At 39.0% G+C, this 27,604-nt stretch overlaps 1 protein-coding gene across 1 annotated transcript in view; it reads left to right on the forward strand.

Moving 5' to 3' along the window:
• The window catches only part of lama1 (laminin, alpha 1), a 50,199-nt gene that overhangs the window by 1,048 nt on the left and 21,547 nt on the right, over positions 1–27,604 (forward strand). Inside the window, exons 2-27 of the mRNA XM_062991240.1 lie at positions 2,907–3,077; positions 3,412–3,524; positions 7,312–7,554; positions 9,141–9,320; positions 9,985–10,074; positions 11,021–11,138; positions 12,765–12,943; positions 14,616–14,721; positions 15,114–15,271; positions 15,396–15,536; positions 16,758–16,922; positions 17,398–17,502; positions 18,298–18,512; positions 18,641–18,752; positions 18,872–18,982; positions 19,488–19,615; positions 20,967–21,053; positions 21,355–21,566; positions 21,758–21,864; positions 22,165–22,345; positions 22,493–22,629; positions 22,732–22,965; positions 23,063–23,206; positions 23,830–24,012; positions 24,201–24,386; positions 24,512–24,639. Of these exons, the coding sequence (XP_062847310.1) occupies positions 2,907–3,077; positions 3,412–3,524; positions 7,312–7,554; positions 9,141–9,320; positions 9,985–10,074; positions 11,021–11,138; positions 12,765–12,943; positions 14,616–14,721; positions 15,114–15,271; positions 15,396–15,536; positions 16,758–16,922; positions 17,398–17,502; positions 18,298–18,512; positions 18,641–18,752; positions 18,872–18,982; positions 19,488–19,615; positions 20,967–21,053; positions 21,355–21,566; positions 21,758–21,864; positions 22,165–22,345; positions 22,493–22,629; positions 22,732–22,965; positions 23,063–23,206; positions 23,830–24,012; positions 24,201–24,386; positions 24,512–24,639 (3,934 nt within the window). The remainder of the gene's footprint in view (positions 1–2,906; positions 3,078–3,411; positions 3,525–7,311; positions 7,555–9,140; positions 9,321–9,984; positions 10,075–11,020; positions 11,139–12,764; positions 12,944–14,615; positions 14,722–15,113; positions 15,272–15,395; positions 15,537–16,757; positions 16,923–17,397; positions 17,503–18,297; positions 18,513–18,640; positions 18,753–18,871; positions 18,983–19,487; positions 19,616–20,966; positions 21,054–21,354; positions 21,567–21,757; positions 21,865–22,164; positions 22,346–22,492; positions 22,630–22,731; positions 22,966–23,062; positions 23,207–23,829; positions 24,013–24,200; positions 24,387–24,511; positions 24,640–27,604) is intronic.

A 27,604-nucleotide genomic window follows, 5' to 3' on the forward strand; every position in this document is an offset into this window, starting at 1 on the left:
ATTAAGTTGGCCATCCACACTGAATGAAAGAAATTCCTGCACTCTAGGCTACAAAAGCTGAAGCACTTAAAGCTCTACCAGCAAGCAGAGGTCACATCTTAAAAACACAAGGCCAGATTACCAGAATTACTGGGTACTGAAACACTTTTTAAAGCTGATTTATTGCAATGAATACATACAAAATGGAAAAACGGCACCAAGTATGTATTACATGCTGTTTATAACCCTAACAAAACCTTGTGTCTGTCCACCTTTGTTGATTATTAATTCCAGCAGTGCAGTTGATTAAGCTCTGGCATGCATTTTAATCAACTTTAGATTCATGTAAATTGCATAATTTACTTTGCTGTGTACTATCAAAGAGCTTTTAGGTGGTAATGAAAGCATGCTAATATGCTGAGGCTGTGTCCATCAGCATTGGTAAATTGTTTTTTACTAGATAAATAAGTTAACATGGTGCATTGAGGTCAGCAGTTCTAATATGATTTTGAGAGCAGTACATTGCTTGATTTTTCTTAAAAGGGAAGCCAGAGACATTTGGACATTGTTTACTATTGATTTCCTGCCCGTGTCCCTACGCATGTGCTACATAGTGTGTAAATATACCACTGAAAGTTTAGTTTTTAGACATTGTGCTTAGTGCAGTAGTATGTAGTTTGGGACACAGCCACTTTAAATCATATTGCAACTTTGAACTCTGACATTAGGAGAGATCGATTTTTAGTATTTAGTATTTAAGGTTGTTCCTGCACTATAGGGCTTTGTTCCACCCACCGTATGCATAAATTGGTTGGAACAACTTAACTTAAATTTTTTAGTAATAACAGTATTGGTCTCAGGCAACAGTCATTTCTTTGATATAAAAACTGGATGCAAAATAAATAAAAAAATGTGATTGGACCATCCCCAGTACTAGTACTTAACTTATTTGGGGGTTTTGCCAGTGGTGCATACAGTTTGTTTTCTTTAGCTGTTTTGACTAGCAGTTTTAACTTAAAAGCAGAGATCTTATCCAGCATTAAGCTGGCAAAAAACACTTACGTTTGCAGACAAAAGGACATTCCAAAGATGACAAAAAATTCCAGCAACAATGGAAGCTTTAATCCTGGGCCACTGTGATAAGTTAACCTTTAGGAGCTGCTTTGATCTGAAGCAGTCAATCATGCGCATGCTGTTGTCTAAACATTGTGGAACACTGACGCCTGACCCTAACTTTCTCACCAGTGAATGCTTATCTCTATGGACTAGACATCTTTTTCCCAGATAGTGTGGCCAGTGGGTTTTGATTTTCATGAGGGAGCCGGTATTGTGTTCACCTGTAATTTTAAATAAAAAGTAAGACAAAATGCTCACTTGTTCTGCTCTCTTAACATGAGGCCCAGAAAAACTCTATAATGGGGGTTTTGTGGTTGGTCTTATTATTAGGTCACTTAAAGTCTATTGTAATTGGTCTATTAACATTGTCTGAATTATTGCTGCCATTATATAATTATCTCAGATAGCTCTTAATTTTGAAGTTAATGGAAAAATGTCTATGTACGTCTACTATTACTCCTACTATTACTATAAGTCCAAAACCAGCTTTTGTTATGGTTGTAATGGGTTTAGTACTTTATTAGTACTTGAGTGTAATAAAAATGAACTTGTAGCACTGTTGATGGACAATACACTAACAAAAACATTTGTTGTATAAACTCACCAGTGTCTATTGGTTGGAACTTGCAGCCCATGGGTCATTAGAGGCTGTCGACACATATACACTATACAATTTGGAATGTATGTTACGTAATGCAAAAGGGTGTCTGGCCACATCAGCTGCCCTTTGCAGTCTGGCTGATAAAAGGTTAAAAAGCATTGATATAGGCTAAACATGTATTTTTTATGCCATCCCAATGAAATACCTTGCTGATAAAACGTTTATTGACTGTAAAGCCATTAATACTTAGATTTTCGCAGACTTTTGAACGAAAGTAAAGCCAGTGGTCCTTTACCAAATTGTTTGTGACATGTAAATTAGGACAGCCTACATGCGCATTTCAAAGTTCAAAGTCCTGTTCTTTTGCTTAATAAGTGCTTGAATACAGATTTCTATAGACTAGTGACCAAAGGCCTTAATTATGACTAAAGATAAAACAAAAATGACATAAATGTTGAAACATTTTACATTGGAACTGCACTGGTTGTCTTTCTGTTGGCAAGTGATCAGTCATAATGATGCACAAATTCCAGATAAAAGTATGAACCTTGCTGTTTGTTATAACTGTACACAAATTATAATTAAGCTTTTATATTTACTTATCTTACGTTACTTGAAATAACGGGGCCAGAATGCTATAAACTCCTGCTTTAAATGCACAAGACTTGCTGAACAGAAGCAGTGTCAGTCTGTGAGTTCCCTTATGTTTAAGCCAGTAGTCTTTGCTTGTAGTAATGAGTGGTTAGGACCAAAAGGGATGGGGGTTATCTCTAAACATAAAAAAAGCCTTGCTCACACGAATAGACGACTGCCATTGTCAATTGTCCTAGACACAGTTATTTGGGCCATCAGTGACTGGGTGCAAACGCGTTGGTGGGTACGGGAGGGGGAACACACTTCAAAGACAGACCTTGCAGGAAAAAGCGGGAGGGGGAGAGAAGAAAATTGGAAAGTTGAAGACGAGTGCTGATTGATGCTAGGAGAGGGTTGTTTGTGCTTAAGAAAACTGAATTGATGGGTTTAACATTAAAGAGACATGCAACTTTAGACCCTGTAGGGTCATAGTTAAAGAAAATTACTTTAATGTCCTCTCTAAGAACACATGTGCCCAGTAGTTGTTCAATTGTCAATTATCACAATCATCGTCAATTCTTAACATTTTAAATTAAATTTTTGTAAGCTCATAATTCCTTTTCCTCTGTCATTCTAGGTCTCTTTCCTGCAATTTTAAACTTGGCCAGCAATGCTGATATTTCCACCAACGCCACATGTGGGGACCCTGTTCCTGAAATGCACTGTAAGCTTGTGGAGCATGTTCCTGGAAGACGGATTCGGAACCCCCAGTGTAGGACATGTGATGCTAACAGTGCTAACCCCAAAGGTATGGCCCCCTACTGAGATTCTTTTAGAGCATATAGTCACAGACTGTGCCTAAAATAGGTAATTCTGTTAATGGTTGATTCATTAAGCTCAAACTTACTCCAGACACAGTTTGCACACACAGACTTAGATACATTTGAAAGGTGACATATTAATACAAAGTTGTGTCCATATTACGTTACTAATATAGTCAAATTGTATTTAAATGTAACAAAATGTAATTATACCAACTTTGTACAAAATGGCACAAACCAATCTGAGAACTGGTGAATTGTGTAATTGAATATTAATGATGATAGATGTTTTCGAACTTACTAACATGTTCCTTTCAACAGAGCAACATCCCATCACTTATGCTATTGATGGCACCAATCAGTGGTGGCAGAGTCCCAGCATCAAGAACGGCCGTCAATTTCACTGGGTCACCATCACACTGGATCTACGACAGGTAGGATTACAGTTAAAACATATTTAGGAATATGTACTCTGTCTTCAAGCATCATCAGAACACAGTGGTAGAAGTGATAAAATAACTTTCCTCTACTGTTATTTAATATTATCTGTAATAATAAAAATAACATTAATAATACATATCATTGAGATGCTTTTACCTCCTAAAAACATACAAAGGGCCTGCACAAAGGCAGAGTTTAATGGAAATCTCTGTGTGACTTTCCATGCAAAATGTGAATCTCCCATTTGGACCCACCTTGTGCAGGTGAAAAGAAGTGGTTGGTTACTGCACATCTGTTGAAGGGGACAAACAAACCTGTTCACCAGTCACTATCACCTACTTCCGATTTGGCATAATACTTTCTGTGGCGTCCTTCTTCCCATCATCAACAGGTTGTCAGCACCAGCAAGACAGAGAGGTTTTTTTTGTTAAATTGGACCCCTTGGCTTGAAACACTCTATTTCCTCTAAATCTTTCCGCTCTGTTAAACTGCCCTTAAGCAGCTGTGGCATCCCTCCTAGCTAAACTTAAAGCCATTAGCACACCTGCTACTGAAGACCAGTAGATTTACAGCCATGCATTCGATCCACTTCCTCACCCCACACAGGATGGAATGCCTTCATTATCCCGGCATGGCTATGGGAGTTACCTGAAATCTGTCGGTCAAAAAGTAAATGGTATTCACCACCTAGAATAAATGTGTTAAATTGCTGTTAAAGTGCTAAATGCAGCCTTTAGGGAACTATTGATGTTTTTACTTCTCATTTTTGACTCCCGGGACAATATCTGGTCTAGTTAGACAATACATGTTAACATACCACTATATAATTATTGTATTATTAGCGAAGTAAAAAAATTTACTAAGATCCTTTGTTTAGCTGTATGGTTATATCTCACTGTGTTAGAATGTATATACTATTCACAGATCATTTATATTCTTCATGATACAGGAAGTATGTGCTGTGATGTTACTGTTATCCCTAGATTGTACCTATTACTCCATCGATTGACTTTATTGTGCTCACAGTACCTGTTGAGAACCCTTTAGCCTGTTTCTTTTCTAGGTCTGTTTCCAGCAAAACTGTGCATTATATGTTTTTGTATGAATACCTGTGCAGCAGCAGCAGTCGTTAGCATTCATGATTAGCAGTCGGTGACTACAGATGATCTGATCAAAATGATAACAGTGGAAATTTTGTCAGTAAGCAAATATAAAAGGTGCTATAGACCACTAATTGTCACTCGAGTTACAACCACACAGACAGTTGTGCACCCAGCAAGAAGTGCATATGTTTTAACTTAGCTTCAGAACTGTAATTCCAGAGGTACAATGAGACTCTAATTTAGCCAGAGGTACATTTCTAGTCTGGGGGTAAAGATGAGTCAGTCTTTTGTCTGAGTTTTGAAAGTGGGGGAAGGGACAGCGAGAGGTGGCCACAATCTAGGCAAGGACAAAGCAGGCCAGCATCAGAGAGGCCAGACAGAGACCCCGGGGGCTTGCGGGACATTCACAGAGGATTAGCTGATGCTACACGAGAATCCAAATAAAGCAGCACTTTGGCCAAACAAATGCTTAATTATCAGCACAGGCAAATACAGGTGGTAATTTGATGCTAATGTAAATTCGGGACTTTGAAGTTTGTTTGGTTAAGAAACATGGTATAAAAGTTTACAAATTTGTGTTGTAAATTATGTATAATAAGCACAGACTGACCTACGATGTGCTTGGACTTCTATTATTCTGACTTAAAAAGGCTCATACCATGATGTTAATGGAGCATTTCAAGTCCGTTCTTGTCTGCCTTAAACCGGCCCCAAAATATACACCCATTTAAGTTTTTTATTATATGTATATAACCACGATAGCAGAACTTTCTACATAAACTCATATATTAAGGTGTTTACGTACTGAATTTTAGAAATTTGGCAATACATCTTTTCCACATTGTTTGATTATCCAATGTGTGGGAACTCGAGCTGATTTGCTTGCCACACCATGAAGTGTTACTGCTTATATTTTTTTCTCTTTAAAACTATTGAATTCTGGTAGTTTTTGAGGTATATACTATATATAATTGTAAGAAATACTAAATACTTTATCAGCATTTTTAGTGTTAAGAAAAGCACACTCTCCTTCAGGATGTTTATATGTTTTCGACGTGAACAAGGTCACCGGAAACCTAGCTGACAGCATGCTAGTTAAGTTGTCAGCTTTACATCGTTGTGTGAAGCTTTGTTTGATGCTTTAAAGACACCAGTCTTGTTTTTAAGAGTGTAGGAGGAAGGCTGTTGGTGTTTTAATGTGAGTGCTAACACAGCTGGCCCAGTGTCTCTGGAGGTGTTTATACAGCGAAGGATATGTGCTAGAAGGCGACCACTGTCACATATGGGCTACCTGGGGGGCCTCACAAGATAAAAGACCTCCAAATGGATTTGTCTCCTGTTTGTTTAGACTGGTGCTGTTAATTGAATCAAGACTTTGGCTTCATGGTCGATTGATTTTATGGAAAGCGTCAGTAGATAAGTTAAATCATTTGTTAAATATTTTACTGATAAACGGTTTGCAAGGAGTTTTACTCTTGCTTACAGACAGCAGGATGTGTCTACAGCACTAAGTATATTTAATGTGGACGGATTCCAATCTTAATAGTCTACAGCAGGGCATGTAGGTTTTAATCAGAACCACATTCAGATAGACCTGTAATTCACCACACGCTTATCAAAGATGTTAAAAATGTCAGACTGTTGGGTGGGGAACTTGCTTAAAACATTAACCTGTAATAAAACTCTACCCTCTTATTTAGTTCCTACAAATGAGAGACTTGGAAATGTGGAAACTTTGTACAGTCAGATGTAAAAATGAACAGCATTTGCCCCATGGGTTATTTCATTCTCAAGTCAATATAAAATTTGCAAAAGCGTCATCTTGTTTGTTGTCTCAACACCTTGATATTGCCAAGCTAGCAAATCTAGGACTCTAAGACCACCAGGAAGTCAAAGCAAAAGGCAAATGAAAGAAGGATGAAACGTGAGTGAGGATGCAGGCAGGGTTTTGAAGTGAGAACTCATTTCTCATTTATGCAAAGTTCAAGCCACCATTTTCCTTTAGAGCATTCCTTTAGTCAGCATAGGGCTTAAATTCTTCATTTTTGGGGAGGAGGAACAATTAACTAAATAGTTTTTCTTTTCCCAGTTTGCTGCAATTCATGACCCTATATTAACCTGATAAATCCCAAACAGTGGCTCAGTTAAATGCTGCCCTAACTGATGTTTTTTCTGTATGTTGTGGCTTTCTAAGGAAGCCAGTGTGGGATAACCAAGGAGAAACTGGAATCAGATGCATGGGTTAAAAAAAAAACTCTGCACTGGTAGGATTTCCTGCCTGGATTTAAATAAAGGGGGATCACAGTAAAAAGGTTTTCATTTAATGTTGCCCTTTTGGTCTTTGTCTGCTTTGTTTGCTTTGAAGAAATTACGTAAAAATGAGAAGGACAAATACAAGCCTAGAGAATTAACAAATGTTACCAAATATGACACTTGGATATCTCATGGTAAACAATAAGACAATAAGAAATGAACTATAGAATTTAAATTCTACACTTTCCCAAAGAAATAAAAATGGGAGACAAAAAGACTGACAGTTTTAAAGTAGCAGCTCACTGTGGTATAACATACACCTATCTTAACAGACATAAAGAAAAAGAACAAACACTGAACTAAATAAAAGTTGCAGTGAAGTCCTAAGACCAGTATTAATGTACTTTTTCTCCTCATTCAACAGATCTTTCAGGTGGCTTATGTGATTATTAAGGCAGCAAACTCTCCTCGTCCTGGTAACTGGATTCTGGAACGTTCTTTGGATGGCATTATTTACCAACCCTGGCAGTACTATGCCATTAGTGACACAGAGTGCCTGACCCGCTACAACGTCACTCCCCGCCTTGGACCCCCCACCTACAAGAGAGATGATGAGGTCATCTGTACTTCTTACTACTCCCGACTGGTCCCTCTGGAACATGGAGAGGTTAGTCAACCAACCAATACTTCCTTTAGCAGTGCTCCCACAGGTCTCTTATATAGCTGGTAGAGGAACAGGGTGTGTGTGTGTGTGCAGGGAGTGGCAATGGGGGGAAATTTAGATAACTAAATAATTATTAAAATTACCCCACTATGCAAAAAAACTGTTCATTCTGCTTGTTCCAGACACAGACAAATTCGTAAGTTTAGAATGATGTTCAGAGTCATAGGTAGGTCTGGAACCTGCTCAGGAAAAACTGGTTACAAGACAGTCTATAGCAAGTCAACACATGTGATACCCATTTACTCATTCACTTATAGCCAGGGGGCAATTTGGATTGGCTCCTATCTGTATGTTTTGGCAAGATAGAGGGAAACCGAAGAACCCAGAGAAAAGTAAAAGGGACGCATGAAAAACAAGACAATTATGTGTTGCATTTTCAGCATTTTTAAATGCTGGAACACATGGATTCTCTTTTGGGGTCCAGAAATAGGGGGTTCGCAAAATTCAGAGCCAAAGAATGCTGCACCACTGGCTGAGTTTCTTGGGGGAAAAGGTAAAGAAAGCGGACATAAGAAATGAGAACATACATTTAGCCAAAATTCTAATCTTAATAGTCCAAGTCTAAGTCATTGTTAAGCAAAATACAGTACATTCCAGCTACATAAAGTCAGACTTAAATCCATGACTACATAACTGGCTTTAGTATGTCAAGACTTGAATTCTTAACATTAAGAACTTTTTTTATACCAATCTAAATGCCTGGAATGTGATTTTCTAAAGAGACAATGCTGGAGAAGGTTAGTGGTCCCACACAGTAAGAGCTAATCTGGCTGTAGTCCAATCTAGAGGACCCAGCAGGGCAGTGAAACAATAAACAGTATTTTTTAATCCAGACATTCTGCCTGTATGCTGCATATTTCTGTGATAGGATGTAAATCTGCAATGTTGCTTACTTGAATGTGAATTAGTGTTGAATTTAAGATTTTTTTAGTTTTTATTAGGATTTTAACGTCATGTTTTACACTTTGGTTACATTCATGACAGGAAACAGTAGTTACTCATTACACAAGATTCATCAGTTCTCAAGGTTATATCAAACACAGTCGTGGACAATTTAGTATCTCCAATTCACCTCACTTGCATGTCTTTGGACTGTGGGAGGAAACCGAAGTACCCAGAGGAAACCCACGCGGACACGGGGAGAACATGCAAACTCCACACAGAAAGGACCCGGACCGCCCCACCTGGGAATCGAACCCAGGACCTTCTTGCTGTGAGGCGACAGTGCTACCCACTTAGCCACCGTGCCACCCTGAAGTTAAGAATGTGGACCTATGACAAGCAACACCATTAGGTCAAAAGCTAGAATAATTCTTCTTACCTCTCGGCAAGGATTTCTGATGACTAATACAGACCACACTCAGTAAAGAGCCCACATCTTACAATACAGCTAAACATTCCAGTAAATATCCCAGTTGGTCTATTTTCTGACTGATGTGTGTCTAGGTTTTAAATCTTTAGTTTATTATAAGCATGTGATTGGTAGCAAGGTGTTGGTTTATTACAGCTTTTGTCCTCTATCCTCCCAGATCCACACTTCTTTAATAAATGGCCGTCCAGGTGCTGACGACTTGACTTCTGAGCTGCTGGAATTCACCTCTGCCCGCTTTATCCGTCTGCGCCTACAACGTATTCGTACACTCAACGCTGACCTTATGACCCTCAGCTACCGCGACCCTAAGGATGTGGACCCCATAGTCACCCGTCGGGTAGGTTCCACCTTTTGTTTTCAGTGAGGATTAAAAAACAGAACCAATACTGAATTTACTTGAAATGTGTGTAATTTGTAATGTATATGAAATAGAGTGCCTTTTATTATTTGATACTAGCATTCCTTATACATTATACACCATACACTACAAAGGTATTTGAACACCTGACCATGATCCCATTTCAATAACAAATGGTATTAACTTAGAGTGACCTTTATGTGACCTTTTCAGCTATATCAACAGCCGCTCTTTAGAGCATTTGTATGGCCGGGCACTGATGTTGGTCAAGAAAGCCTCAATTGATGTTCCAATTCCTTCCAAAGCTTTTCAGTGGGGCTGAGGTCAAGTCTCTGAGCAGGTCACTGGAGTTTCCTTAAACCAAGCTTTTCTTCATAACTTCATAGACCTTGCTTTATGCTGGAACAGGAAAGGGCTTTCCCTAAACTGTTCCTGCAAAGTTAGAGGCATATAACTTTGTTTTATAATTCTGATTTATTACACTTTTTAGCATTTGTTGTGGCTGAAACACATGAATTCAAAAAAATAGAAGGTGTCCCAGTACTTTTGTCTGTATATTGTAGTTTCTTAGTTGTCTAACAAAACAATGCCAAATTCAGAGTTCTCTAATGTGTTTTCTCTTTTATGCTCTTTTTGTTTACAGTATTATTACTCAATCAAAGACATCTCGGTGGGTGGAATGTGCATCTGTTATGGCCATGCCCAGAGTTGCCCCTGGGACCCTGTTACCAAGGTAACCAAAAGCTTTATTGGTTCTCAGGCCTGATATCTGAATTCTATGTATCCATCAAATTAAATTACTTTGCCAGTGTGAAATTCTACCAGTGCCTCTCTTAGTTATTGTTAGCACTATGAACATTTTGCTTGTGTATTAATTGACGTAATAAAGTTTAAGAATATGTTTGCAAAGAGCTGTTTAAATAGCAGCCGGGGTTCAGTAAACTGTGCAAGTTCAGATTGGTGCCATTTATTTAATTTAGTTTATTTATTATTTTAATTTATTTAAATTAGATTTTTGTCTTACTTTAAAAAAAACATTTTTAAAGACTAGCTATGATTGGCGACTGGTTGCTAGTTAAAAAAAAGGAAAACACTATTGTCAGTAATAGTTTTTTAATGGGTCAATATAAATATTAAACTTTCTAGTATGTAAAAGTCCGGAACAAGTCATGTTATTTGAGATGTTACATAATGATGTCAAAATAGTTTTGCTGTTGGAAATTAAAATACATTTTATATCTTATCGACAAAAGTAACAACTCAGTAATAATGCTGAATAAGTGTATGCAGTTATTTTATACTTGTATTTTATATTTAATTTATTAAATTTTATATTTTATTTGTTTTAATCCAGTTAAAAATTTTATGTCAGAGTTAATAAGACCCTACACATACAAGTAAGGTTTTTAAGCATTTTCAGCATCTCCATTACTTTTTGGGAAAATAAATTATCTAAAGCAAATCTTTCTGCCATCTTACTCATATAAACACACAGTGTTGAGTGAGTGTTGGTTGAATTTCAGTCTGGGAATGTGTCTTGTGTGTGGAATTGATTGACAGTCAGTGCAAATAGAGAGTATTTTCTTTCAGCTCCTGGGTTCTCTATCCTCTCTCTTGTGTTATTAAGTTGTCTTTGTGTGTCCAGTGTGTGTAACTGCCTTTCACTTATTCTCTTCTAGAAATTGCAGTGTGTATGTGAGCACAATACATGTGGGGAGAGTTGTAATGAATGTTGTCCAGGCTACCATCAGGAACTCTGGCAACCTGGTACCCTCTCTGAAGGCAACACATGCGAGAGTAAGACAAAATTATTAACTTTTAGTATGTGCATGAAAACACATGGGCCAATATTATAGCATATATTTATATATATTTCTAGGATATGTTGTTAAAATGTTGTATTGGTAATTTAGCATGATTCTTGTTACAACCTATAAAAGTCATTATTTTGAAGAATAAGTATCAATGGCATTTTCAGTTATGGCCAAAAAATATTGGCACCCCTGCACTTCACTTTAGAAAATGCTATTTTTCTTTTAGAAAACTGTTGCAATTACAAACATGCTTACATTCACATTTTGCTAGCACAAAAAAGATTAGAAAAAACACAACAGACTGGGCAAAAGTTTTGGCACCTTTTAAAAACTTTAAGGAATATTTGGATTTTAATCACGTGACTGAAATCTTAGTCTATATGTACCACACTAATCACAGACAAAAGAACGCTAAGAATTGTTTGAGCATTTGAGAACAAAAGCTGTTGAAAGAGAGAAATTGGCAATCTCAAGGCTGCAAGTCCATCTCCAGAGAACTTAATGTCCCTGTGTCCACTGTGCGCAAAATCATTAAGAATTTTAAAGCCCATGGCAATGTAGTTGACCTCCCTAGGTGTGAATTAAAGAAAAAGAATTAATGGGAAGATTGTCACGTAGGATTATTCGAATTGTGGAAAAACCTGTAGACACAGGGTATAACAGTCAGCTTACATTATCTGCCATCTAAACGAAATTAGATGCTATGCCAGGAAACTCAGGAGAACCCAACTGCTTACTCAGAGACATAAAAAAGCCGAACTGGAGTTTGGCCTCACTTATAGAAGCCAGCCATAATCCTTCTGCGAGAATGTCCTTTAGACAGATAAGACCAAAAAAGAGCTTTATGGTAAAGCACATCATTGTCCGTTTTGAAAAAAAACTAAACAAGGCCTTCAAAGAAAAGAACACAGTCAACACTGTCAAACGTTCACAGATGTTTTGGAGTTGCTTTACTGCTTCTGGCACGGGATGCCTTGACTGTGTGCATGGCTTGATGAAAATTAGAGCACAATGTAGGGCTGTGTCAGAAAGCTGAGTCTCTATCAGAGGTCATGGGTCTTCCAGCAGGATAATGACCTAAGGCATACTTCACAAAGCATGCGGAAATGGATTAGGACGAGGGAACTGGAAGTGGCCAGCAATCTCAATTCCATCAAATACCCATGGAGAGATCTCAAAGCAGTGATTAAGAGAAGGCACCCTTTAAATCTGAGAGAACAGCAGTGAATCTAATTAATGGTATTGCTTTTAAAAGATGTGCTAAAAGGTGCCAGTTTTGTTCATTGAAGAGATTTGTGCAGAAAAAGATGTTTTCCTTTGTTGTGTTATTCCAAAGCAAACAAAAGAAATCATGTGAATACCGTAACAATCTAACAATGATTTCACACATTCATCATATGCCTCTTTTTCCTACATAATTGTAATTGTGTCAGGTTATTTTTATGATAGATGGCTTTCTAACTTAATCTGTTTTGGTCACTTTTAAACATATTGTATACAAAGCTAACCAAAGCTTTAAAAAGTTTGTAGACTTAAACAATTAAGAACTAAGAATTTTGATAGCACTGGCAGGTACAACAGATTCTAACTTTTCTCTTTGACCTTCCAGAATGTAACTGCCACAGCAAAGCTGAAGACTGTTACTACAACCAGACCGTGGCCGATCTACAGATGAGCATGAACACACACGGTCAGTTTGTGGGAGGTGGAGTGTGCATAAACTGCACACAGAACACTGCAGGTGTTAACTGCGAGACCTGTGTTGATGGCTACTACAGACCACATAAGGTAGGGAGTTTCCCCTTTATCTATGTCTGTGTGTGTGGCCCAAAAAGTCTTGCCTTCCATGTATTGCCTTTTTATTGTGTTGCATTGTGTTGTCTGCTTCCATTGTGTTAACCAGTACCAATTTGTGTGTGGTCAGAATGCTGGTTTAACAAGGACAGCTACAGTTTAAATAGGACTGTTATTGTGACTTATAGCCACCGTGAAAACCAGGTATTGTGTGAGTGTTAGCACTGTTATGCTGTACCATGAAACATTTATGTTAGTATTAATAGCAGTGGTTATTGACTTGTGGAAGCCAGGATTGTTTGTGCTACATGTAACATCCTGGCCTGCAATGCCTCCATCAGCCAGTAGCCGTGGGTCGTCATCAGTGTAGCTTTCTGAGAACTAGGATGGTGCATGTTGCATAACAAAGCAGGGAAGGTATTCGGTTTGGCTAGATTCGTTTGTCAGAGTTATAAAATAAAACATAAAATGAATATTCAGGAGAAGAACTCTGAAAAAGCTGGTAAGCTCAAGCTGTAGAGCATTTTAGGCTCTGTTGCTTTACAGCGCTGGTTTGATCCCACTGGTTTGACATTTTGCCCCCTAGTCAGCCACTGGTTGATCTTGTGGTTGGTTTTTAGGTCTGTTTTGTTTCTATTTTCTCATTTTGCAGTCACTGATTGATTTTGTGGTTGGTGTTTAGCTCTGTTTTGTTTCGATTTAATTCATATACTGCTCTGTTGTACCAAGGGGTCTGTAATTGGCTGACATGAGCAGGTTCTGGAGTGGAAACTGGCACAAATACAACTGCTTCAGGACATGGCCAACCAATGGTAGCTTTTATGGTAGAGCCAAACTCCCAGCCCCCTGTATTGAACCCCATTTACCCAGCCCATGAATGGAACGATGGAGGGGCAGGGCGTTGCCAGGGTTTTTTATTACAGTGTTTCTTGGCGTTTGGGCTACAGCTCTCACATTTCCCAACTGAGCCTTTAAAAGTGGCCCATGTGGTCTCCTTACTAACAGGAAGAGCTATCACATGAACTCAGGAAAAACCTGTCAGCACTGTGTGCCTTTTTGGAACAGTTCACTACCATCCTAAAGCAAATAGGTCACCTTGACCAAATAGAGTTTAACGCTATTACTGAAACATGTTGTCAGACTGCATGGCATTCCAGGTTACCTGGTGTCAGATAGGGAACCCTAGTATGCAAGTCACTTTTGGAAGGCCTTTTGCCAGCTTTTGGAAGCCTCCATCCTGCATTTGCTTCCTTCTCCAAACATGACAAGCTGAATTATTGTCAAGAAGCTTTGTTTTATGCCACTGTTCTTCTGCAATGTATAAATGTTTGTGTGCAAATTTTAAACACCCACTGTATTACTGTTGTCAGGTCATCCTTCAACTCTTTGTTTTCAGTTAATGTAACTTTGGGCCTCTAGTTTTGCTTTCTTATCATTAGTCTGAGAGCACATTGTGAAATGTACAGGGATTACACTGCATTGGCTGTGTGACTACCTGCTTTCTGCACTTGCTATAATTTTCTGTCCATTTTTTGTCCTGTTTTTGTTAGCATTAGTGCAGCTCTTATTAGTAAATCATTTGCAACATGGCCACTAACCATTAATCCTGTTTCATTTTGTCCACAAGTAAAATTGACTGTTTGTTTATGCATGTTGTTTGTTTCAGGTGTCTCCATATGAGAATGAGCCCTGTGCAGAGTGTAACTGTGATATGAGAGGCTCAGTCAGCCATATCTGTGTCAGAGACGATAACAGTGCTAATCCTGCTAAAGGTAACCCGATAATAGGTGCATACTTATGACCCAATACACACATATACATGCAGTCACAAACGTTTATACATAATTATTGTAAATAAAGTTTGTATTTCTGCTCATAATAATTTATAATGGATAAATTAACTTCTGGACCACTTTCTCATCTCAAACCCACTGCAGAGTTTTTGGTACTGGTGATGATTGTTCTGCCAAGTACTTTGCCAGCCATTCCCTTACCATGACTGTTAGCAGCATTAGCCTTATAAATCCAGTGCAAAACTAAAATAAAATACAAACCAATCAAATTTAAGAGCTACATTAATACTTTTAGTCACCATATAATTTAATGCAAATTACTAATGCTAACTGGCATGTGTATGTTCTTTGTGTATACTTTGTTGCTGCAGGTGTTTATCCCGGTCAGTGTATGTGTAAAGAGGGCTTTACAGGTGAAAAGTGTGATCGCTGTGCGTTCGGATACAGGGACTTCCCCCTGTGCACCCGCTGTGAGTGCAGTTTGGAAGGCAGCCATAACATTGACCCTTGCCGCGAGTGTATTTGCAAGGTAGGAAAGATACACCTACTGAGAAAATCTAAAATCGGTTTTGATAAATAAATGTACATTGTTTATCCTGTACCTACTGGATGAAGCTGCTTCAACTTACTGTGTTGTGTCTGGACTTCTTCAGGCCAATGTGATGGGGGCAAACTGTGACTTGTGCAAGCAGGGCTTCTATAACTTGCAGGCCAGTAACCCAGAGGGCTGCACTGAATGCTTTTGCTTTGGTGTGTCTGACGTGTGTGAGAGCTCAACCTGGTCTACCTCTTTGGTATGGTTACATAAACACACACTCACACCATACATTTATGTGTAATTAATTGAATTGCAAATACTTTGGTCTGTATTAAAAATAATTATTATTCAACCAACTGCAGAGCAAATTAATTGTTATTTAATAAACAAAGGACAGATGTTTTTTACACTGTACATAAATATACTATATTTAAATTTAGAAATACTTTAAATGCAAATAAATGGATGTGAATAATAATATGAATAAAAGTGTATTTACACCTTTGGTAATAACTTAAAGTAGTTATGTGTTATCTTGACATGTGTTATCTTGGCACAATTAGCATGTAACATTTACATTTTTGGCATTTAGCAGGCACTTTTATCCAAAGCGACTTACAGTACTGTGACAGTATAATGTCTAGGGTTAAGGGCCTTGCTCAAGGGCCCAACAGTGGCAACCCGGCAGTGGTGGGGCATGAACCAGCAACCTTTTGATTACTAGTCCAGTACCTTAACTGCTAGGCTACAACTGCCCTAGCCGTAACAAATTTGTTAAAACGTAAAAAAAAATAGAGACCTTGTGATTAAATGTCCTAAAGTCAGTAAACACATATCATTATCAATAATGCAGTTATCGTGCCCAGGTGGCGCAGCAGGATATTCCGCTAGCACACCAGCACCGAGATTCTGAAGTCCTTGGTTCGAAACTCGGCATTGCCACCGGTCGGCTGGGCGCCATCTAGCGGGCATAATTGGCAGTGCCTGCAGCAGACTCTAATTGGCTACTGTTTCTGCTAGCGGGGTAACCGGACTATGTGTGGGTGGGGTCTTCAAACACTGCATGGGCAAAAATAAGGGGTGAGCAGCAACATACCCCCCTTGAATGCAATCAGGGATCCCCCAGCAGTGGAAGACAAATTGACTATGTAAAATTGGGAGAAAATGGGAGAAAATGCATGAATAAATAGAAGGAAAAAAAAATGCAGTATAACAAATACAATATTAATGTACCTGTGATTTACCCTGCAGTTAACACCGTCAAAGAAAATAAACACTTTTGAACAGAATCGGAACCATGGTATAAGTTTGATTAAGGAAGCCAAATATTGTAATAAAATTCTAATAATTCCAATGATATTATTTTAAAATCTTTACTGCTTTATCTAAAGCTATTCACAGTTCAGTGAAACAGTCTTAATCTGTAAGTGTGATGCAGATCAATACAATTTCATTCCTCTTTGCTGCTATTATACAGATTGTACACAGAGACGGTTGGCTGCGCCCCTCCATTCACAGCTCCTCAATCTACACAGCGCCTGTTAGTGAAGACAACCTCATCATTGCTGACAATGCTACTGCCCCCAGAGGCCACCACTCTGTAGCCTCCTGGTCTGCTCCAGAACACTTCCTTGGCAACCAGGTCAGTATGTTTCTCTCAATCCCTACTTCTCCATTGTTCTCTTTTCCTTTCTATTATCTTTCTTGCCCTCTAATTACACCCAGTCATCACAATGACAGTCATTATCATATGTGGTAATAGTTATCTAACACATTATATTTAAATTTGTAGTCTGATGGTTTCTTGGGTGATTAATCACAATTAACAAGTCATTTTGCTTCTCATTAAATCCAGTTGTGTATAAAAGTAGTAAAGAAAAAGGCTATGAATGTTCTAGTTAGACCTGCTTTTTATCAAAGGGTCGTGCTCCCATATTGGTATATAGTGTACATAAAAGACCCAGCAGATGTGCAGCACACTGTGAAGTCATGTGTCTCTGATTTGCTGAGACGCACAATAGCCAGTTCTCAGCATGCATTAGAACCACTATTTGTTTTTTTAGCTAATAAATGTGTTAAACAAAGTAGAAACTAATCTCTGGGTGTTTCTTTTGCAGCTGAAAGCATATGGAAGCTTTCTAAACTTCAGTGTGGTGTATGATGTATCAGTGGACAATAAAGTGGACAAAAGTCTTGCATCACATTTTGATGTGATTATTGAGGTAAGTTGAATGTGTTGTGCTGGACTACAAGTTATCTGTATGAAATAAATTAGAATTAAATTATAATTTTTTTAGAATAAAGTTTCAACTGAGTTCAAGTTTCCGATTTTTAAAATATGCTTTTCTTCTGTTATTGGTTATTTATACAGTATAAACTTTTTATGTTGTATTTTCTGACATAAAAACTTGGTGACCTTACAATTAACTAGCTAGCTGATACTGAAGCAGATAATGCAGATTATTTTGTCTTTGTTAAAGCCAGAACCTGAAGAGTAGCCTAAATAATGAGTATGTCCTTGTGTGCTTTGACCTATTTAATCTTATCTATTAACATAGCATAGCGATTTGACTACATAATAAAGGTTTATACTTTTTGCAACCTACTAATGTAGTGCATTATATTACTCATTAAAAGTTAATATTGTTGATTATTACTAGATAGGTATGCTAATAGGTAACAATATATAAAATTTAGTATTGTTATATTTTTTTGCAACACACCACAAAACTATGTCTGGAAACCTTGGGATTTGACCAACTTTACTGATCATAGATTCTTGTTTTAATTGCATTTTACAAACTCTTCCACTTTGGAAATGGGGTTATCATAAGGCTGTTCTTTAATACATATAAAAAGTCATTTGTTGCCTATATTTAATATACAGAAGTAACCTATAACAAAAAATAATGCAAATCAAAAATGGGGTTCTTAAGTTTAGAACCTAAACTTATCTACCACTAGACACTACCTTAATTTGCACTATTTTTTAATCTTCTTTTGTCTGGAATTACTAGGGGAACGGAAAGAGACTGCGCCAGTTCATGCCCAGGCATGTGTTCCTGAGTCCTCATAGAGAACAGCAGGTGGCACTAGAAATTTTGCCGCACATTTTTGTGGATGTACACACAGAGCGTAAAGTGCAGAAGGACGAGCTGATGAATGTACTGGCTGATGTAGCCACTCTAAGGATCAGAGCTCACCTAAACACCAGTGTAGAGGGAGTGCTTAGGTAAGATATGTAAATACCTGCTGTATTTAGTGTGTTTACATCTCTCACATGTGACAATCTGAGGTCAAATATTTATTATACACATTCTTGATCATTTCCACATAACAAATTATGTTTTGTGCATATAGACTGAGCAGTGTGCACATGGCCGTTGCTGATCCTACCTCCACAAGCTCTGTTCTGGCTCCTGATGTTGAGCAGTGTGAATGCCCATGGGGTTACTCTGGGACATCGTGTGAGGTACGTGCACATTAACAAAGCATGACGTTTTACTGTCTTAGTTCTGGTAAACTGACACAAAACCTGCTGTCTTTTTGTTTCACCTTCTCTCTTTTTACTCTCTCTGCCTCTCTCTTTAGACCTGTATATCTGGGTTTTATCGAGTTGGAGGAATCCTGTTTGGAGGAAACTGTTTGCAGTGCGAGTGTAACGATCATGCTTCTGAGTGTGACATCAATGGTGTATGTCTGGTGAGTTTTCTTTGCATTATGTTATGTGGATTATGTGTAAAACTATTCTACTATTAAACAATAAAAACTATTTATTATGTATCAGACTAAGGTTAATATACAACTCAGGATTTAATCGGATCTCAGCAACAGTGAGCTAGTGCTTAACCAAGAATGGTCTGGTATGCATATCCAGCACATTCTGTAGATATAATGGAATTAAATAATGATATAGGGATTTAAAAAATTTAAACTACCATGAGGATATCATGTCTGTATAATAAGCAAAAGTGGCAAACATACTTTTAGGCTGCATATATAAAGATAACATGTAGGTTTTTTTAACAGAAACAGCAAAAATGCCACTGATGAGCTGCAAAAAATACAGTAAATGGGTGTATGTACTGCATTAAATGATTATACTATTTAAAGACAAATGGTAATGCGTCACCGGGCTGTTTATGCCATTGTGGCAAAGAGTGTGCGTGTGCATATGTAAAATGCTAAACCCCTGATTTTTCTCCAGGACTGCTCTCACAATACTACAGGACCTCACTGTGACCAGTGCATGCCAGGTTACTATGGCGATCCCACGGAGGGCATGCTGGAAGACTGCCAACGATGTGCCTGTCCACTGACACTGGCGTCCAACAAGTGAGTTAGTGTTTGTCCGTGCTAGTCTGGCACTTGGCCCTTAGCTGCCACTGTAGGCATGGAGTCATGACTGTCAAAGAGATAGAAGGACAAAAAAAAACTTTAATTAGTTTCTTATTTAAATTGATACAACAAAAAATAACATAATATTTGAGAAATAATTGTTCTGTTAAGCTTTTTTTGGGAATTGAGCCAAATGACATTCAGTAATATTTAAAAACGGTGTATGCACATTATTACATTCATTCACATTAACATCTGTTAAAAGGCTACTTCAGCCTCACTTAACATATAAACAGCATCAACAGCCTATTAGCTCACCCCTAGCCCATATGCTAACTCCTTCTTTAATGGCTTGGGTACTGGAGATTTCCAACATGAACAGCCTAACATGGAGCATTAAAGTTTCTCTGCTTTGCAACACACAGCAGTTAGGGATTATTTAATAAACAATTAGAGAATAAAAGACTCATTGATCCAGCTGTAGAGTAAAGCACTTAACATTAGTAAATGCTAATGTTTTATTAACTTCTTAGCTAATTAGTAGCTAATTGCATAATACATACATAATACATTAACCGTTTCCTATCTTTTACAAAGCAAGGCATAGGCAATTGCTGCTGGCCCATACCAATTAATAACACAAATGATGTCTGCGGAAGTCTGTCCTCCCTGTAGCTTTTTATATTTTGGAATTTCTGTAATTTATAGGATGTAATTTTTGTAATTTATTACTGTGAGCAGGTTTAAAATTTTACTGAATGTTAAAAAGCCTAATAAGCTTATTACTGCAGACTGACCTCCATAATGAGCTGGGGTTCTGTTTATAATGTCACATTAATAAAAGTCCCTAAAAATTCAGTTTCTCTTTCCGCATTTGCTGCATATAACTTCTCGTTTTCTGAACTTTTGAAGTCTTGTTTTAATTTTTGCTGATTATTTTAGTGGTTACAGATTATCTGAGGTGGGTGCACAGATTTTTTGTGTAGTGCTTTTTACAGTCCACCTTATCTCAAAGCAATCAAATGTAGAGCTGATAATATAAATATTTTAAAGAAAGAAACAAGTGAATTGTTAATTAGGTGGATGACAATTTATTGTCAGTTAAAATTTCATAATTGTGACAGCTATATATGTAGGTAAGTTTACGAGTGCAGGCCACACCTTCAACTGTAGTGAATGAAGAGTGTTTTTGAGACTGTAAGGAAAGGAAGAAGAACTGAAAACGTTGGGCTGGAGTTCAGGGTGGCTTGCTCTTTGTTAGTCTGAAAGAGTTTCAACTGTGTCTTTTTCTCCCTAACTTATTTTATAACTCCATTTAATTTCTTGCTCTTTGCACTTTTGTCTCCAGCTTTAGTCCTACCTGTTCTTTGCAAGGTCCTGGAGAAGTCACATGTGACCAGTGTGAACAGGGATATACAGGATCCAAGTGTGAGAGGTATACCTACATGATACACATGATTTATCCACATTTTGGGTCATAAAATAAAAATCAGTGAAAGTGTTGTTCATTGCAATCCCAGTGAAATGTCAAAAATTTATCAGCCATTAAAAGTTTGTCCACAGCATTGTTTCAATACTTTATTTTCAGGTAGAAAGGACAACTATTAATATTCTTACACAAGACATCAAATAAATACAATAGTGTCTTTTTAGACATGCATGGACGCCTCTGGTCTTTTCCTTATTCAGAGTATTAGACATAACACTGCTGCCATGTTCTTCCTGTTTCCTTTTAGGTGCGCTAATGGGTATTATGGCAACCCCACCATACCAGGTGAGAAGTGCAAAGCATGCGAGTGTAATGGGAATGTGAACCCGTCTGAGCCAGACCACTGTGACTCTGTTACTGGCGAGTGTTTGAAGTGTATTAGACACACAACAGGACGACGCTGTGAGCTCTGTGAGGAAGGCTACTACGGTGATGCCGTCATTGCTAAGAACTGCCAAGGTAGGAATTTTTATCATTCCTAAAAGTATGATTTTCCTAAAAGTAACATCAAATATCAAAAATAACTACTTGGGAATAGCTTTGGACAATACATATTTATGGCTATCGAGTACATTGTATTGCATGTGTTGCCATAATTGTATAATACAGGGTTTGTGATTGTGTGTTGGTTTTTATTTCTTTGTGTTTAGCCTGTGGCTGCCACCCTAATAGCTCACTCTCCACTGTGTGTGACATTATAACTGGGCATTGTGAGTGTAAGGCCAACGTGGAGGGGGAAAAGTGTGACAGCTGCAAGGTATGTTTAACATTTTTAGGGACTATTGATTGGTTGATATTGATATAGTCTAAAGTTTCATTGTTTTTTTACAATTTCGTAGTTATTTCATAATATATTATATGATTAGTTTATATGGGTAACAGCCCGTCTGCCATATGGAGCAGCAGGGGGCACAGATTGCAGTATGAGGAAGGCCCATTACCTTCAACTTTTTTTAGTTGTATTTAGTCACAGTAGCAAGTCGCTTTTGATAGAAGTGTCACTGCACTTGCTTACTTTATAGTTTGATTATAATACATTGCTATTATTTTTTATTAGGTTGGTTTTTATGGCATTACCAGTGGAGATGGCTGCAGAGAATGCAAGTGCAACCAATCCGGATCAGTATCAGAAGCATGTAATGAAAGTGGACAGTGCCAGTGTATTGTTGGGGTATCAGGAGATAAGTGTGACCGGTGCCTGCATGGCTTCTACAACTTTAAAGACGGCGGCTGCACCCGTAAGCATTCTTTTATTACAGTAGTGACAGGTTGACTGTGTTTAATAAGCCTCTGAAAATTTGTGTCAACAATTTATTAAAAAACATAACAGCTTATTAAATATGAACAATTCCCAGTAACCTGAGTAATATTTATTTTCTATGCAGCATGTGACTGTGCTCACACACACGGTAACTGCAATGCTGAGACGGGTGAGTGTATCTGCCCACCAAACACCAAAGGAGAAAAATGTGAGCTGTGTGAGGAAGATCACTGGGGTCATGATGGAGTGGCTGGATGCAAGGTAACACACTAATATTGCTTATACACTTACACACACACACACACACTCACACACCAACAAATACACCAATAATAACAAGCTTCTGCCTTTATGTCTTCTCAGCCTTGTGAATGCAATGAGGCCGGCTCCAACACTTCTCAGTGTGACCTGCTTAGTGGTCAGTGTGTGTGCAGACCGCACTTCACCTCTCAGAAATGTGATCGCTGCACTTTAGGCTTCAAGAATTTTCCAGAATGCACTGCATGCAATTGCGATGTTAATGGTACACGTGAGGAATTCTGTGATGTGGAACTGGGAGTGTGTGGCTGTGAGGACCATGGACAATGTTCATGCAAGGTACAGTAGATTAGTTTTATTGGTCTTAAATTGCTTATAGGAAAATCATGCATTCAATTGGCTACATATTCTCTCTTCTGTTTTGTTTCTACTGTAGGAGAATGTAGGTGGTGGTGGTTGTGATGAGTGTAAGACTGGGACATTTGGTCTGTCAGGGCAAAATCCAGCTGGCTGCAGCCCCTGCTTTTGTTTCGGATTTTCGTCCGACTGTGAGGAGCTTGGTGGGATGGTCAGAGTTCCAGTGAGTAAACATTCCTTTTCTGTTTCTGTTTCTGTTTTTACCACAATGAGATTGCTAATAGGCAACATATAAAACTGCATAGCTGATTTCATTATGTGTCACCAGAAGTATTCCAAATACATACTCGGACACACACAATCACATATCTGATCAAAAGAATTCACACCCCACGAATGCATACTTGTGCATACACAATCACATTTCTGAGCAAAAGTATTCACAGCTCCACCAAATACATATTTGTGCAAACACAATCACATATATGAGCAAAAGTATTTACACCCCCCCCCCAAATATTTGTTTGCATACACACAATCACATGTTTGAGCAAAAGTATTTACAACTACACCGGATACATGTTAGCATACACATAATCACATATTTAAGCTAAACTATTCACACCCTGAGCCCCTTCTTGCACACATACATTTACACACTCACACTACTCTATCACTGCTAAGCTGTAATCACACACATTTTTTCTTCAGGAAAGGCACATCTCTTGTTCATATTTAAAATTGTATTTGTAGTAAGCCCTTATCAAAGTAATATCAATGTAGCACGTGTTATTTTTCACCTTATTAATTAATTTGACTGATAAACACATATTGTTTCTCTGTTAGATCACTGTGAGTCCTGAGGTTGAGCGTTTACATGTAGTGAGCCACAGGGATCAGCAGGGCACACTAGAGGGCGTTTATAATGCTGGGGGAGAAATACTGCTGGATGTTGCTCAGCTACAAAGTGGATCCATACTTACTGAGCCATATTACTGGAAATTGCCACAACGCTTTCAAGGCAGCAAGGTACAGCACTGCACACCAAATAACACAGACCCATGGGCTACAAGATCTCTTACTCCTACTACATAATCATGATGTTAATGACATTAATAGTTTCACTGTCAGTAACAAGCAGCTGATTAAATGAAAAACAGTAAATTAACTCAGATACATGCACCCCAGATGAACTAAAATCTTGTATGTTTCTACAGCTGCTGTCTTACGGAGGTGAACTCTTGTACAGTGTAACATTTGCTGCTTTGGCCGGGTCTGGTCTGTCCAATTATGAGCCTCAGGTGCTGATTAGAGGAGGTCATTTGAAGAAGCTGGTAATCTACATAGACATGCCTGCTCCAGAGATTGGCATTCAAACTATACACCGTGTCCCTCTCACTGAGGTAAAGTCTACCCAAACACTCCATAGCTTGCATAATATCACAAAACTAAACAAGGAGCTTAAATTAAAGTTAGAACTGTATTACTAATGATTAATTGAAGTAAATATTTTTTTTCAACTTAACAGCACAAGTGGAAGTACTTTAACGCTGTGTCTGAGAAAGCTGTGAGCCATGCAGACTTCATGTCTGTTCTAAGCAACGTGGAGTATATCATTATCAAAGCCTCATATGGAACAGGTCTTCAGCAGAGCAGGTCAGTAGACTCAGATCAGAATTGTTTAATAGATTTAATTGTTTTTGTCGTTGCTAGAATCTTCCTGCTACTGCTACAAATTGCCCTTAGAATACTCTGACACATAGATATATATATTATATATATACAGTGTATCACAAAAGTGAGTACACCCCTCACATTTCTGCAAATATTTTATTATATCTTTTCATGGGACAACACTATAGACATGAAACTTGGATATAAGTTAGAGTAGTCAGTGTACAGCTTGTATAGCAGTGTAGATTTACTGTCTTCTGAAAATAACTCAACACACAGCCATTAATGTCTAAATGGCTGGCAACATAAGTGAGTACACCCCACAGTGAACATGTCCAAATTGTGCCCAAAGTGTCAATATTTTGAGTGACCACCATTATTATCCAGCACTGCCTTAACCCTCCTGGGCATGGAATTCACCAGAGCTGCACAGGTTGCTACTGGAATCCTCTTCCACTCCTCCATGATGACATCACGGAGCTGGTGGATGTTAGACACCTTGAACTCCTCCACCTTCCACTTGAGGATGCGCCACAGGTGCTCAATTGGGTTCAGTCCATCACCTTTACCTTCAGCTTCCTCAGCAAGGCAGTTGTCATCTTGGAGGTTGTGTTTGGGGTCGTTATCCTGTTGGAAAACTGCCATGAGGCCCAGTTTTCGAAGGGAGGGGATCATGCTCTGTTTCAGAATGTCACAGTACATGTTGGAATTCATGTTTCCCTCAATGAACTGCAGCTCCCCAGTGCCAGCAACACTCATGCAGCCCAAGACCATGATGCTACCACCACCATGCTTGACTGTAGGCAAGATACAGTTGTCTTGGTACTTCTCACCAGGGCGCCGCCACACATGCTGGACACCATCTGAGCCAAACAAGTTTATCTTGGTCTCGTCAGACCACAGGGCATTCCAGTAATCCATGTTCTTGGACTGCTTGTCTTCAGCAAACTGTTTGCGGGCTTTCTTGTGCGTCAGCTTCCTTCTGGAATGACGACCATGCAGACCGAGTTGATGCAGTGTGCGGCGTATGGTCTGAGCACTGACAGGCTGACCTCCCACGTCTTCAACCTCTGCAGCAATGCTGGCAGCACTCATGTGTCTATTTTTCAAAGCCAACCTCTGGATATGACGCCGAACACGTGGACTCAACTTCTTTGGTCGACCCTGGCGAAGCCTGTTCCGAGTGGAACCTGTCCTGGAAAACCGCTGTATGACCTTGGCCGCCATGCTGTAGCTCAGTTTCAGGGTGTTAGCAATCTTCTTAAAGCCCAGGCCATCTTTGTGGAGAGCAACAATTCTATTTCTCACATCCTCAGAGAGTTCTTTGCCATGAGGTGCCATGTTGAATATCCAGTGGCCAGTATGAGAGAATTGTACCCAAAACACCAAATTTAACAGCCCTGCTCCCCATTTACACCTGGGACCTTGACACATGACACCAGGGAGGGTACAACGACACATTTGGGCACAATTTGGACATGTTCACTGTGGGGTGTACTCACTTATGTTGCCAGCTATTTAGACATTAATGGCTGTGTGTTGAGTTATTTTCAGAAGACAGTAAATCTACACTGCTATACAAGTTGTACACTGACTACTCTAAGTTATATCCAAGTTTCATGTCTATAGTGTTGTCCCATGAAAAGATATAATGAAATATTTGCAGAAATGTGAGGGGTGTACTCACTTTTGTGATACACTGTGTATCACAAAAGTGAGTACACCCCTCACATTTCTGCAAATATTTCGTTATATCTTTTCATGGGACAACACTATAGACATGAAACTTGGATATAACTTAGAGTAGTCAGTGTACAGCTTGTATAGCAGTGTAGATTTACTGTCTTCTGAAAATAACTCAACACACAGCCATTAATGTCTAAATAGCTGGCAACATAAGTGAGTACACCCCACAGTGAACATGTCCAAATTGTGCCCAAATGTGTCGTTGTCCCTCCCTGGTGTCATGTGTCAAGGTCCCAGGTGTAAATGGGGAGCAGGGCTGTTAAATTTGGTGTTTTGGGTACAATTCTCTCATACTGGCCACTGGATATTCAACATGGCACCTCATGGCAAAGAACTCTCTGAGGATGTGAGAAATAGAATTGTTGCTCTCCACAAAGATGGCCTGGGCTATAAGAAGATTGCTAACACCCTAAAACTGAGCTACAGCATGGTGGCCAAGGTCATACAGTGGTTTTCCAGGACAGGTTCCACTCGGAACAGGCTTCGCCAGGGTCGACCAAAGAAGTTGAGTCCACGTGTTCGGCGTCATATCCAGAGGTTGGCTTTAAAAAATAGACACATGAGTGCTGCCAGCATTGCTGCAGAGGTTGAAGACGTGGGAGGTCAGCCTGTCAGTGCTCAGACCATACGCCGCACACTGCATCAACTCGGTCTGCATGGTCGTCATCCCAGAAGGAAGCTGACGCACAAGAAAGCCAGCAAACAGTTTGCTGAAGACAAGCAGTCCAAGAACATGGATTACTGGAATGCCCTGTGGTCTGACGAGACCAAGATAAACTTGTTTGGCTCAGATGGTGTCCAGCATGTGTGGCGGCGCCCTGGTGAGAAGTACCAAGACAACTGTATCTTGCCTACAGTCAAGCATGGTGGTGGTAGCATCATGGTCTTGGGCTGCATGAGTGCTGCAGGCACTGGGGAGCTGCAGTTCATTGAGGGAAACATGAATTCCAACATGTACTGTGACATTCTGAAACAGAGCATGATCCCCTCCCTTCGAAAACTGGGCCTCATGGCAGTTTTCCAACAGGATAACGACCCCAAACACAACCTCCAAGATGACAACTGCCTTGCTGAGGAAGCTGAAGGTAAAGGTGATGGACTAAACCCAATTGAGCACCTGTGGCGCATCCTCAAGTGGAAGGTGGAGGAGTTCAAAGTGTCTAACATCTACCAGCTCCGTGATGTCATCATGGAGGAGTGG

Source organism: Trichomycterus rosablanca, chromosome 3 (assembly GCF_030014385.1).
Source record: "Trichomycterus rosablanca isolate fTriRos1 chromosome 3, fTriRos1.hap1, whole genome shotgun sequence".
Lineage (NCBI taxonomy): Eukaryota > Metazoa > Chordata > Actinopteri > Siluriformes > Trichomycteridae > Trichomycterus > Trichomycterus rosablanca.